Below are 15,038 nucleotides of genomic sequence, written 5' to 3'. Positions count from 1 at the left end.
TGTGTTTTATTTTAGGATAAGCTAAGAAATTAATAATGGTCTTAAATGCTGGTTTCTGATATGCTTGAAGTACTATACAGTAGCTTATTAGAAAAAAAAAGGAACAGCTGCAATTAATGTTATGTGCTAAATATAAATGATGGAATAACACAACATTGTCTTGATTAAAGTTGAAAGGAGGTAAAGGTGAGGAATATGATCAGTCACAAAGCCAAGGATTTTCAAATATCAGTCTGCTGTATGGTGATAATGTACCTCTTTCACATGCAGTGAAATAAGATGTGAAAATGATTGTACCCTAATGCTCTCCCATTAAATAATTTCTGTCATTATTTAAGCCATTAAGTGACTTAAGGAAGTCACTTAGTTTTCCAGTGCCTCATTTCCAGTGCATGGGAGGGAATGGAGATGAGGCAGTCAGACTGTTCTCATAAATGTCCAATGACAAGACGAAAGGCAATAGGCACAAATTAAAAAATAAAACAAAACAAAAACCAAAAAAACCCAAAACCACCAGAAAATTTAATCTGAACAGAATAAAACACTTTTCTTACTGTGAGGGTGGTCAAACACAAGCACAGTTTGTCCAGAGAGGTTGTTGAGGCTCTGTCTGTGGGTATATTCAAAACGCAAACTGGCTGTTTGACCAGGGGGTTGGACTAGATGATCTTGAGAGGTCTCCTTCAACTATTCTGTGGTTTTCCATAATTTGGGATAAGACATATTAATGTATTTTTGGTAATATTTTCAATCAAGTTTTATTATATTTTGGGAGAGATGTGAAAACTGCCTTAAACGTCACAAATGTTTCAGTCAGTTTTTTCTCAAGTCCACTTCTCCTCTAAGGGCTCTCTGCCACATCGGTTCTCTCTAAAAAGCAATCATAGCTTTTCCTGTATTTAAGGCATTCATGGCAATGCTGTTGTCTGTGGATTCTCTGACACCTAATCAGGTCAAACTGACAGTGTAAAACTGAAAAACAAAAGAACAAGACAGATATAAATTTGAAATCATATTTTATTGAAACTGAGGGATGTATATATTTCAAAACTGAAAATTTATGTCCGGTCTTGCGGGTAACCAACCCTATCACTGAATTGTTTTTGCACTATCCATTCTAAATATTTGAATTACATTTTAATGCTGTGGTTTTCCTCTATTTAATATTACCTTGTGTACACGTTTAAATGAAATAAAAATTTAGTTCTCCTTTCCTATTTTGCTTCAATGAGAATGTAGTTCCTCAGCCTCAGTAGGTACCTTATTTGGGGAGATTAATACCCTGTCAACAATAACTTCCCCTTCTGGAAATATGGGTCTGCACAAAGGTAAATATCAAGGTGTTCTGTCCAGGCTGTGTTTAATGATGTCATATTTTAGTCATGTTTGAAGGAAAAACTGAAACATAATGCAATGAATAGAGTCAAAATACATTCTCCTAAATGTCTTCTCGCCCAACTTGCAGCTCCAGACTGAAAAAAAAAAAACTTAGCTTAAGCAGAGTGCATCTGAAATGTTGCATTGGGGATTACTAGAACTATTTAAATTAGTATTAATTGAAATTATGCACCCAGCATACTGAACTAAAAATTAATTTATGTAAGCTTCTTTATAGTCTGATGGTTCAGAGATGGTTGAATCTCAACACTCTAGTTTTGGCCCTGGCACTTTATGTGCAAGTTACAAAGTTACTCTCATTTTGTGATAATGGCTTTCACTGACTTTCAGAGGTGATCAAAAACTGCTGTTGTAAAACAGATCCTTTTATTAAATATCATAAGAGCAATTTTGTGCAGTTCACATACTCAGAGCAGAAGTTTCTCTAAACTCTTAAAAAAAAATTAAACATCTTATAAAAGCTTTAAAAGTTTGTGGATTACACAAATGTTGTGTAACAGTGATTTTTCTGTTTAAAATGCTCTTATTTTCCAAATGACATCCTGTAATTATGAGCAGAAAAAAGCCTTTAGCCCATCTACTTTCCAATAGCTCACTGAACCCTTTTTTAGGGAACGTGCTAAACAAATGAAAAAGAGCTTTTTTTGATTTAATTACAATATTGATTTAAATCTCCTGTTTGTTTCAGTTGGAGAGAATCCCAGGGAATGCCCTGCCCTCACTGATTTTGTGTGTGGGAATGAGAAATGCATAGAGTCTCAGTTTGTCTGCGACTATAAACCAGACTGTGAAGACCAATCAGATGAAGCTGACTGCAGTAAGTATCTCTTTGTGTATTACTGTAATCACCAGCTTATAACTTTAAATTCTGTAGCATAGCTTAGGTGAATTCACAGAGCTGCTCAAAAGATAATTGCAGGCAGGTTGACTGCTCCCCCAACACGGAAGTTCTGACATTTTCAGATCCTCAGAGACATTTGCTGCAAAAAATATTTAAGTGTGATTTAGTTGCAAAAGCACAATTTACTCAAACCGAAGTTCAAATATAAGAAACCCAACAAACTAAAACAGCTTAAGAGCTAAAAATATACTTAAGGAATAAAATCAATGGGTTACAATACATATTAACTCTGAGAAGAAATGTAAACCCATTTATTAAGGTGAAAGAATTTTGAGCTGTCGATCTTGAATGAAAAAACCAAGTAAGCAAATTAATGCACAATAACATTTAGACATGATACTGCTATAAAAATTATTTAAAAACAGCCCTGTCTTTTTCAGATTAATCCTTTCTTTGTGATCTGAATTGTGTCACTACTACGTCTTCATTGTTCTTTGTTCTTGTTGGTACTGCAGAGCTATGAAAATATTTTCTTGCTATTACAGAACAGTTGGACAAAATCCAGTCTGCTTTTGGTTTTGCAGTGCAAGTGAATACTGAGACGGAATTTGTCTGTAGGTATTCTTCACCAATACTGTTTGCAATGGAAGGACACAGCTTAATTTTAAAAATCTGGATCAAGTTAACAGGCTTTCCAATTGAGACTTGAAACTCAAAAACAGTAAAACATTGTGCCTTTGTTCCTGCTCCATGTCTTTGTTTATTTACAGTCACTGTCCAGACCCCAGTGGACTTTTGGAGTAGGAAGCTTAAGCAGTCCATAAATACAGTTTAGTAATCAGTCTGTCTTAATGCTTAATGTTAAAGCTGAAGGGCCAAATCCTGCCATAATGCAGATATGATCAAAAGTAACCTTGGCAGATAAAGTAAATACATCACATGCATCAGTTTAATGTTCACATTGTGTTGAACTCCAAGTACTCCATTGAAATCAACCAATGCTTAGTGATCCCTTGAAAATCAAAGGCATTTTTTTCTTGCATGGGGTTGCTAAATGCTTTGACTGGACAGGGTTACAAAAATAATGACTTTATTGGGTAATGTAAATTATATTGTTTTACCCAGACAACAGACTTACAACCTGGAATACATGTGAAGATGTCACTATAGGAGATTTAACTTGGAATTTCTCCCTCTTTATTGTTTTCATAAAAGTAAATAACAGTTCTGAAGTACATATGCTGAAGGTGGTGTCTCTATTTCTGGTTTCTACCTCCTGCAGTGCTTTGCATCCCAGTGAATTTTGTGAGTCATATTCAGGGAAATGAACCTATGTTGACTGGTAACTTTAAAAAACAAGATTCTTTTCAAGTAGATTCCAAGAAAAGATAGATTATAAACAGACAGTCTGTACTTACTGTATATAATACTTGTATTTTTTCAGGAGTTAGACACAGTGCAGCAAAATACTCTGCAAACTCGTCCTTTTATCATTTTATAGACCTGTGTTGTGACCCAACAGACTTCCCGCCTGCTACTCAGTGGGGATTCTGCTCTACTGGTTGTGGGCCCAGGTGGCACAAACAAACACTGGGACTCACTGTGTGATTAATAAGATTAGTTTAATAAACACCATACCTCAATACCCACAAGCAAACCACAATCTCTATTAATATAATGGAGGCAGTAATCATATGTTGATCACCCTTGATAGATTTATAACAAATAACACAGGGAAAGGTAAAGAAATAGACTACAGAGTTGATCAACACGTTATAGTAAGCTACACGTGGAAGAAAGTAAATAGACATTCGACCTGTTCAGAGGGGAAGCGCAGCGTGATGATGATAGGGTATCTCAGGCCAGCGGAGAGGGAGCTCCACAGCACCCTTTCTGAGTCAAGATTTCATACCCTTGCAGTCACAGTCATGTAGGCTTTTCATATGGAGAACTTCGATAAGCAAGCCTTTTTATCAGTTTAGACACAGCACAAAGGTGTTACAACACTGGATGTGTGCTCCCCATTATCCCATAGATAGTTTTTGTCTTTGGGCTTTGTTTCCTTTGAGAGGGAGGGTGCAAGTGGGGCAGTGTTATCACATCTGCAAGGTAGGGATCCAGGGCCTCAGAAAGGAGCAACTACCCAGCCTACGCCCTGTTCTGCTTCTCTCTTATGGCTTCAGTGGCTGTTCCCCTTCTTGAGCACACTTTGTTGTTTTTTCCAAATCTGAACCTCACAACAGACACACAGTAAGTCCGAATTGCTGTCCATCATAAACTGCTCTGTAAAAATATTCAGAAAACTATAGAGGCACTTGATTTATTCTGTATATATTGTTACAGGATATAGTAGCTTCATTGCAGGGGGGAATGCCCTGTGTTGTCTGGAAGGACTGTAATACCATCGACTCTTTTTTTCTTACTTAAGACAGTAGATGGAAACGTTTCAGTACATCACAGTAAAACAACACAGTCTTTGCCATACTGCAGAAAAACTTTTCCAAGGGAAGAAAAAAAAAAAAAAGCTGATATTCACTTTAAATAAATAGAGTGAAATATCCTTTTATTGTAGATGGAATGGCTGTAGTTACATCAAAATGTTTTCATCAGTCGTTAGTCTTGCTGTTGCTGCAGAACTGACAAAATATCAAGTTAACAATAGATGAGAGATACTGTAATCTGGCATACAGAATACCCAGATAAACCTCAGGGATAATATTTTCCTATCAGCTATATCTTAGTTCTGACAAATGAGGCCTTACATTTGGATAAACACACCTTCTCCCTGAGTGTATGTCTTATAGATGGGATTAAACAACATTAATGGGCACATAATACCTTCCAGATATGAAAACCTCATTTTTTAATGAAAAGGCAATAGGAGCTGCTTAGTCAGAAAAGAGAGCAGAACAGGTACAGAGAAAGCCCTTCACAGTCTAACCGGCTGTATCACAAGTGGCTATGATGACATTTGTCTGCAATTTTCTCCTTTTCTCTGAGCTCAGGGTCTGCACTTATTTCACATTCTACTATAGTTTTATACCAGTGTAACTCCAAAGAAGTAAATGGACCATAATCTACTCAGCAGCAATTCCTCTGTGCAAGATTTTCAACAGAATCTGGATGAAATGAATTGTACGCATGTAGGCTGGTGGACTTTTTTTTTTTTTTTTTTTTTTCTTTAGACAAACTCACGGAAATTACTTACTCTGTGCTTCATTCAGTCCAGTCAGGCAATCTTGCAAAATTTTCATTCTCTCAGTAACCTCCTGGAAGTACTGAGGTGAAAAAAGCACACATGAAAGCAGTTTCAAGTTTCATGAATTGCAGCTAATTATACAAACAGATTTGATCAATAGGAAACCTTGATGAACCAACTAGAGGAATGCTTGAATTGTTGAAATAAAGGCAATTTTTCAGAAAAATGAAACAATCCTCTCCTGATGGCTTCCAAATTAGCTCTGTTTACACATAAAGTAAAAAGTAGCCAGCAGGTACAGATATGCCAGGTGACTCCATCAGTGCTGTAAATACAGTTCATAAATATTTATTAATAATTGCCTTCTGAATGCACACTTAAAATATTTCAGTAAAATTCCTGAAGTCAGGTAATCTATTATGAATAGTATAAACTCCAAATGCATTTGGACTTTGTTCTTGTTAAATCTGTACAAGAAAATTGTACTTGTTTTGGTTAATGGGTTCCCTTCTTTGCCCTACCTGCATGTGAGGGTGTTTGGTGTTAGAGTTCATTAGGCTTCATTAGGCTTACATGATGCTTGTGATGCAGTGTCAATCTGGATGCTCAGTGCATTTGTGTATTCCTTTCATGATTCCCAAAGGCCGTGCTGTGAATAGCACTAACACAAGCACAGAGCAGTTGAGGTGGGAAGGTGTCTCTGGTTGAAACAGGGTCCACTGCAATAGGTTGCCCAGGGCTGTGCCAGTCAGATTTTGAATATCCCCAAGAATGGAGACTCCACAACTTCTCTGGACAACCTGTGACAATGTTTGACCAGCCTGACAGTAAAAAAAGTTTTTTCTTAACATTAAAAAGTGCTGCCTGTATTTGTGCCCGTTGCCTCTTGTCCTGACACGGGGTACCACTAAGAAGAATCTGGCTTTGTCTTCTTTACACCCTCCCAGCAAGTATTTATACACACTGATAAAAGCCCACTGAGCATTCTCTTCTCTAGGCTGAACAGCCCCAGCTGTCTCAGTCTCTCCTTATGAGAAACATTTCAGTCCCTTGCAATATGGTAAGAGTACAGTACATTTTGGAACAGTACAGATCCTTCTCCTGGCATTCAGGGGATGCAGGTTATTCACTGGATCAAAATTATTCTCCTTTTAAGATATTTGTCCTATATATTTAACTAAGGTGACACGCATTTGCAGAAAAGCAAGTCCGCAGGGTTACAGTATGTGTTCAGATCTTGGTCATACGAAACAGGTTTATGATAATGATGCTATTTTTACAAAGAATGGTGTCAGTTGTTCTTGTAGCTTCAAAGTATAAAATAGGAAAAAACCAAACCAGATTACTAAAAGGTAATTAAATCTATTCTTTTTATGTGTCCTCTATACCTAGATAATGATTCATAAATAGCCGTATTTTTAATATTGCAGAATACACATAGGTCAAAAAAACACACTCTGAATCCTCAAATCCATTTGATGTTCTGAAATCGTCACAGTCAGACCTGTTTCTAAAATGCATGACTGACTGTAATGTTTAATAGTTTGGAACATTTTCCCAGAGTTTTCTCACAAGGGTGCTCCTTGTTTCACTCAGCAATTGTGTAGCTGCCTCTACTAAGGGAAAAATCTTTAGAAGCCAGAGAGTTTGTGATGCTAATCATTTCACCTCTACCACAGCATTTTTGTATATTTTTTTTTATTGATTAATTTTCCAAAGTCATCTGAAACATCAGAGGCAGATCTGGAAATGGGAAGTTTAACAAGTTCTCCCTAATTCAGTCATTGTCCTAATCACTAGAACTTGTCTTGCATCATAAAACTGCCTTCATGCATAACACTCACAAGGATGAACCAACATATGTTCATGAAAAACACCACTGTGGAAGTAAAGTCCAGTTTTGCTACCTAATTGGCTGGGAATCATCCTGTCCATTTACCTTGAACAACAAATAAAACTGGTGAAGTCATCAGTTTGTCCTCAAGACTTACATAGGCATATATTTGTAATAATGTTTAAGGCTGTTTATACCACCTTGGGAAGTGAAGGGTGAATTCTTTCTTCTCTTGCTAACTACCACATATCATTTATGTCAGTATGTGGAACACAGGGAATCAGCACCAACCAAAAAATCCTTTTCATTACCATGTGCAGTTATGTTCATTATACTCTTTTACATATAAGAGTTGGCATGATCATTTACTTCTTGCTATATTTTCAGGTTCCTACACAAGTATCCCTGGAAGCTGTAACTTTGAAACACAGCATCAAGAATGGACCACCGTATGTGGATTAACACAAGACCCTAGTGATGATTTTGACTGGAATATTAGCAACAGTGCTGTCATGGGGCAAACAGTTCCTGATACTGACCATACACCAGGTACGGGTGTTATGTTCTACATAATTTTGGCGGAAACAAAATATTTAGTGAATTTAAAACAAAATCCCATAGATTAGTGCTAAAATAACAGGAAATCTCAACATGACAGCTGAAATTCTTGTATATGCAGATGAATTATAGTGAGATATTAGCACAGGTCACAAAGCAGTACCAATAATCCTTTAAAATTTCACTTTTATATTGGAATTACAATAGAGGATATGTATTACAAAAAAGCCATGTTAAAAATACATAAAATGTTTTAACATATTGAGTCTTGTTATTTATACTACCTGGTAACTTCTAGCTCTGTCTGAACACAAAACCAAATGGCCTGGCATAGTGGCCTATTACCAATCTTTTTAATCATTGCTTCAGCAGCACTGTAATTTTATAGATTGCTCCTTTCAGAGTGGTCCTGATTATATCATTCTTTATACTCCACTTCAGCTTGTTGCATTTGTTTTGTAATTTCCTAGACAATGAGCTGCTAAATATAATGTGAAGATACTAATTATTCATCACATCTGGGACACAACAGACCCCTTTCCAAAACAGTACAGCATGCCTGTACAAATGCAGTAACTGTCTCCAAGTCTGCAATGATGTTATTCATTCAGAGTCTATTTGAAAACTTTTAAAGAACTGAGGATATGAAAATGTTAATACAATAAAAGAGGATGTATTTGGCAGTAATCATGGGTTGATACGGTATTCCATCAGGTCTTGCTCAGAAATGCTGTGACAGTGAATCCATGCACTGCTGAATGGCTAAAGACCCTTGGATAAACAAAGTTGCAAATAATAGTCCAGCCATCCATTTCTCTTAGACCACCTGAGCACAAAGTATAGTGCTTATATTAAGCAGCACCTTGACTGTATCCATTTGCTGACATTGAATGCTGTAGTCAACCTCTGGAAAACCATGTTGCATACTAGGCATTTTTATAGGCAGCTCCATGAAAGTATCAGCTTTGTGTTTCCAATGTCACCTTGCACCTGGACAAAACAGCACTAGGATATTTTGCTAACCTGTAGCTAACTCATGTTTTTTCTGAGAAAGCAGCTTAATCTGTGTTTTCTTTCCCTCTCCCAATCACCATCTCTGTATGTTTCTCACCGATCACTAGATTTTTTTTCATTCCTATTAGAAGTCACTGAATTAAAATGAAATCTCTGTATGAAACATGTGTCATGCCCTAATACTTGTGATTTCCGTAAATGTAACTGTAGTATGAATAGAAAACATTGGACTGATAATTTTAGAAGATGATTATCTGACTAATAAGGATGAAGAAAAAGCGGAGAAATTCAATGTGTCTTTTGCCTCAATCTTTAATAATACTGGTAGACCTAGGGATGCCCGGTCCCCTGAGCTGGAGGACCACAAGTGTGGAAACAGTGGCCTTCCATTTGTGGACACTGAAATTGTAAGGGACCAGCTGTATCACCTGAATATTCACAAGTCCATGGGAACTGATGGGATTCATCCCAGAGTACTGAAGGAGCCAGCAGATAGTATGGCAGGACCCCTCTCAATCATCTACCAAAGCTCTTGGGAGCCTGGGGAGGTCCCTGCTGACTGGAAGCTAGCCCATGTTATTCCCACATGCAAAAATGGTGTGAGGGAAGACCTGGGGGACTACAGACCTGTTAGTTTAACCTCTGTTCATAGAAAAATTGTGGAGAAGATAAACTGAGTACTATTGAAAGGCATTTAAAGAATATACAGTTATCAGGCACATTCAACATATTCACAGAGGGAAAGCCCTGTTTAACTAATTTGGTATCCTTCTACTATAAGGTCACCCCCTAGTGGATGAAGGGAAGGTTGGGGATGTAGTTTTTCTGGATTTTAGTAAGGCTTTTTTTACTGTCTATCATAGCATCCTTCAGGACAAGTTGCCCAACTGTGGAATGAGGCTGCTTCACAGTGTGCTGGGTAGAGAACTGTCTGGAGGGCAGAATGGAAAGGGTTGTGGTGAACAGGGCTACATCTGGCTGGCAACTGGTCACCAGAGGTGTTCCTTCAAGTTTTGAATTCTAAGGCCAGTTCTGTTTAATATATTTATTAATAATCTCAATGCCAGGGTGGGATGCACCATTAGCAAGTTTGATGATGATACCAAACTAGGAGGTGCTATTGACTCTCTTGAGGGACAGAAGGCCTTGCAGAAGAATCCAGATAGATTGGAGCATTGTGCTATGATTAATGGGATGAAACTGAACAAGTCAAAATGCCAGATACTGCACCTAAGACAGAGTAATTCCAGACACAACTATAAATTGGAAGAGGAGCGGCTGGAGATTAGCCCTGCAGAAAGGGATCTAGGAGTGCTGGTTGTCAGCAGGCTTAAAAGGAATCAGCAGTGGGCCCTGCAAGCCAAGGGGGCAAGCCACATCCTGGGGTGCACCAAACACAGTATAACCATCTGGTCAAGAGATGATTATCCCGCTGTATTCAGTGTTGATGCAGCCTCACCTGGAGCACTGTGTGCAGTTCTGGGACAGCAACAAAGCTGGTGAAGGGGCTGGAAGGAATGGTTTACGAGGAGCAGCTAAGGATGGTGGGTTTGCCTGTTTTGGAGAAAAGGAGGCTGAGGGGCAACCTCATTGCTCTCTACAGCTTCCTGAAGAAGGGGAGAGGGAAGTGCTGAACTCTTCTCCCTGGGATCCAGTGATAGGATGTGTGGGAATGGTTCAAAGCTGCACCAGGGGAGGTTTAGACTGGGACATTAGGAAGCATTTCTTTACTGAGAGGGGGGTCAAACACTGCAACAGGCTTCCTAGAGTGGGAGTTGATGCCCCAAGCCTGTCAGTGTTTAAGAGGCATTTGGGCACTACCAATAATACCATGCTTTAACTTGGCCAGCCCTAAAGTAGTGAGGTAGTTTGACTAGATGACTTTTGTAGGTCCCTTCCAACTGAAACAGTCTGTTCTATTCTAGTAACAAATTCCTGCTGTACAATGAGTCTGACTTTAAAAGTCGAATTCTCTGAAAATGTAACTGACTAAAATAGTACTCTTCCCTTTGTCAACATTTTGAATAATCTGCTTTTCCTGGAGTGTGGTACCATCCTAATGAATTCTAGAAAAACATGCAATCATACATAGGTCCTTAAAGAATGGCTAAGGAGCAGTGTGTGTGGATGTGCGTGAAACATTTAAGGGTCATACCTAAGATCTTGGTTTAATTTACCTAACTGACATTGGCTTGGCAGAAATTTTAATATAGAAGTGTTTCCCTAGATATCCCCTACAAGATGTTGCTGATAGACTACCCAGAATGCCTGTTGATTGTTAGAAGTATTAAATGTTTTGATAAGCAATTACAGTTGTGTTATGTAGACAGCAAACTATAGTTATATAGTGTATAATATAAATATAAAATCATATAATATATTCTATAGATTATACAATATAATAAATAGGGATGGAATATTAATATACCAGTTGGAATCATAAAAGTGCCATTCTCTAGTTAAGAAATACTTAGCTTTCCTTTCCAGAAGCTTCAATGGTTAGAAACCCTATTTTAATCTCCATCTAACCAGCAAAGAATGGTTAGTATTCAATGTAGAAGTATCACAAGCTCAACTGGTTTTCTCTTGGATTTGTATGCAACATGATGTCCAGGCCTTGACCCTTTTTTGGTGATTTAGATTTCCAAAGTCAAGAGAGATATCTTTTGAGTGGCTGTAACCGTTTCTGCCCTACTCGTTTATCCTCCTTTTCAGTTAGAGAATTCTGCACGTGCTGCAGGAACTGCTCACCTGATCATAAGGGAACCGCTTACATGCCACAGATCCGAGTTTTTTCTTTTAGAGAAAGCAAACATCCATATAAGTTTGTGTTGCTTTCCACATTTTCCACATTTGTGAATGTGGAAGTTCATTCCTTGTGGAAAGGGACAAAACAGACAGGTAGAAACTACTGCAACTGTCCCAGGCAAGCTGTTCCTTGCAGATCAGGACTCTGACTTGCTTTATTGCTGTTCCTTTGACACAGTGTCATGATACATGCTACAGCAACCAGTAGCCCTTGGCTTACTTCAAGGAGATTTTGTATGTGTTTCTATTTCACTTTGATTTAATTGGTTCTTCTTTGGTTCTGTGAAATTTCCCAGCAATTTTAAGAAAAACAAAGTTAATGAAAAGCAAAGTAAAAGGAAAACAAAATTAGAGCAAATTTGTCTACAAAATTACTCAGATTTTTAATTTACCTTTAAATTAACTGGTCAAGAAATGTATTAGAAAAATCACTTGTTAGAATTATCAACAGCCTAGGTACTGATGACCTGTAATAGCTAGAAGTATCTGTCAGCCCATTCCTGACCCAAATCCAGTTCCTTCTTGTTCCAAACTCATTTCCTCTAGTTACTAAGTATATAAATACAGTGTACAGAGCAGTCATGCCATTATAGCAATATAACAAAGCCTGTGCTATTATACTAATCATATTTGCACAACTTTGTTTGCAGGAATCTCATATTGGTTTAAATGTGACTTATATTGCTTCATGTAACACAACTTAAATTGACATTACAGATTTCAGATGGATAGAAATGGTCATTTGAAAAAAATTTACATCAGTTTAACAGAATTAAATTACTGAATTGGTACAGTCTCTGAGAGAAGATAAGCCCTGTGATTTGAAAACAGACTTTTACTGATAAATAACAACTATTTTACACCTGTTTAGCATTCTGCAATTTGATCAGTGTGTAGCTTATGCAGGTCTCAAATTTAAAAATATTCATTTCCATATGTTTCCTTCTTAAATCTTTCTTTCTTGCTTGCTCAAAAATAGGACAATTTCAGATTTTTGCCACTGCATCCATGAGCTTTTTAAGTATTCAGAAGATGTAGCTGATGAAGTGCAGAACATTTCAACCTCGAAAACTTCAGGCAAATGCAAAACCAAACTTGTTTAAATTTTGCTATATAACATACATCATTCTGCCATATATCTTACACCATGTACCAAGGAGCCAGGTACCTTGGTTTTGACCAGTTTGCTGGTCAGGATGTAACTATATGGGACCATTCTATTTATGAAGAATATAGTATATCCATGTCATTGTACTCTTTCAAATATTTTTTTCCGTCCTGAGAAAATGTACGTTTCTTGAAAAAGCTTGAGGCACAACATGATACCCAGATAACCCTACCTTAAACCATCATCTCAAATAAGATTGCTTCAAAGACAGCAAGAGAAATGAAGAACATTTCCTTGATAGCCACTACAATTTACAAGTAGTCCAAACTATGGATTTCCTTTGACTGAGATCCATACTAAATCATTCTCACTCTGAACAAATGATTTGCAGGTCTGTAAGAATGGTGTGTTGGATTGCAGTTTGGAAGCTCATTACATAGCTTTACTTTATGAGTGAAAGGCCTGAAACTGCAATCAATTTTGGGTAGAAATAACTGCATCTCACTTCAGATGGGTAATAATTTTTGATATTTTCACCCAGTCCAAGTGGGTCTCACTCCTGAAGTAACTCAGCAATGAGCAGCTTTCTAGTTTTGCTTTCTTAAAATCTGTATTTACCACCTTACTAATAAGAAGCAGTAGCTTGTATCTCATACTGATCTTACAGTTGAAGAAACCCCTTATTTTTGTTGTAACAGAAAATTTTTGTACTGATGGAAAAGTTGTAGAAGGAAATCTTTTGCCTTCTAGGGCTCATAATGAAGCTGCTAGCTTGGGGGGCTTTCATCATTCTGTAAGAAAATTTAGTGTTCATGATTTAGCATATGGTATTTATACTATTTTAATAATTTGTCAATATAGGGAAAAGGTGAATTTTAGAAATTAAGTTGGGTCCATCACTATCCAGTTTGTTTTACAAGTATTTCTTTCCTTTCCAGAACAGCAGTTAGTTCATTGAACATTTCTTCTGTGCATCTGCCTCAAGACCATCACAATTGCTACTCTCTTGACAGTTACATCCCACACAGATGTATAAATCATATACCTTGTTCTTCACAAACCTATATTCTTGAATTATTTTACTTTAATGCAGAATGAGACTTGAGAAACTTTAAATTGCAAAGCATATGAAACCATAGTCCCATATTCAGCTGCAGAATACATGAACTCTTATCTGAGGAGTGGGTACACAGAGTGGGTAGGAAGGCACCAAGTTTGTTTTTAAGGATTTGCAAATCTTTTGCCATAAGGAAGAGAACATGGTATATTGCAGATGCACAATTTACACAAGTTCATCCACAACTTAATTCAAAATCTCCTTCCATAGGTATAGCCATCTTCTTTATGAAACGTTCATTAATATTTCTTAATAAAACAAAGCAAAAAATTGTCATATTTGGCAGGGAATCAATATTTTCAGATATATCAGTTGTTAATCAGCTGTTTACAAAGAGGCTTAGAAAAGTTCACTTGAGGCTGGCTGGACTACTATTATGATTCTGATAACGTTTTCTGTGTCTTCTGTCCTCTAAAAGAAAAGTTAGGATACATTCCTTAGAGTAAAAATTCTGGACTTTTTTCTCCTGAGAAGACTAGGTATGACTTTCAACTGAATAAAACCAAACTTTTCTCTTATCTGAATAATTGAGCTGTTTTAAAAAGTTTGAGATAAAGTTTTGAGAGAACTTACTTTAAAAGTTCTTACTGAAATAATGCATAGTAAGCAGCCTTACTAATTCTATTTTTGAGTACCTTACCAGTGTGTTCCATGATTTAATACATTCATAAAAGTAAACTCCAGCTAGGACTGATAGGCTGACTTTCTGAATTCTATTAGAGCTACGTGGTTTGGGACAGTAATGTTTGGAGTTCCTATGCAGAAGCTCCTACTCTTTAACTTCTGCTGGAGTAGAAGGTGTAGTATAGTGGAGAGGTACCAGAGTTTAGGAGATATTGTTTTGCCCATTTTACAGACAGGGACTGAAGGTACATTTGCACATATGCAGTTTATCTAGTTTATACTTGTATTTCATGTTACCCTTGAGATCAGCTTCCACAGATGACCGAAAGGTCTGGGATGTGTGCCCTCTGCTGAGGACAGCACACAAGCACACCAAGCCATGATTCTACATTAACTCTGAAATACAGGTAGCTCACTCACGCCTCTCATGAGCTGGAATGCCCCTTCTGCAAGACTAATGCAAGGATGCTTACTTATCAGGAGGGCTGTCTTTCTGCATTTCAGAGTACAGACTGTCTGTATGGCCATGACTGGAGC

The 15,038-nt window shown here is 37.4% G+C and overlaps 1 protein-coding gene across 1 annotated transcript in view; it reads left to right on the top strand.

Moving 5' to 3' along the window:
* The window catches only part of MALRD1 (MAM and LDL receptor class A domain containing 1), a 298,926-nt gene that overhangs the window by 195,025 nt on the left and 88,863 nt on the right, over positions 1 to 15,038 (top strand). Inside the window, exons 29-30 of the mRNA XM_080382356.1 lie at positions 2,087 to 2,215; positions 7,660 to 7,821. Coding sequence (XP_080238482.1) covers positions 2,087 to 2,215; positions 7,660 to 7,821 — 291 coding nt within the window. The remainder of the gene's footprint in view (positions 1 to 2,086; positions 2,216 to 7,659; positions 7,822 to 15,038) is intronic.

Source organism: Falco punctatus (genome assembly GCF_963210335.1).
Source record: "Falco punctatus genome assembly, chromosome: 4".
Lineage (NCBI taxonomy): Eukaryota > Metazoa > Chordata > Aves > Falconiformes > Falconidae > Falco > Falco punctatus.
This window is presented reverse-complemented; position numbering and strand designations above follow the sequence as displayed.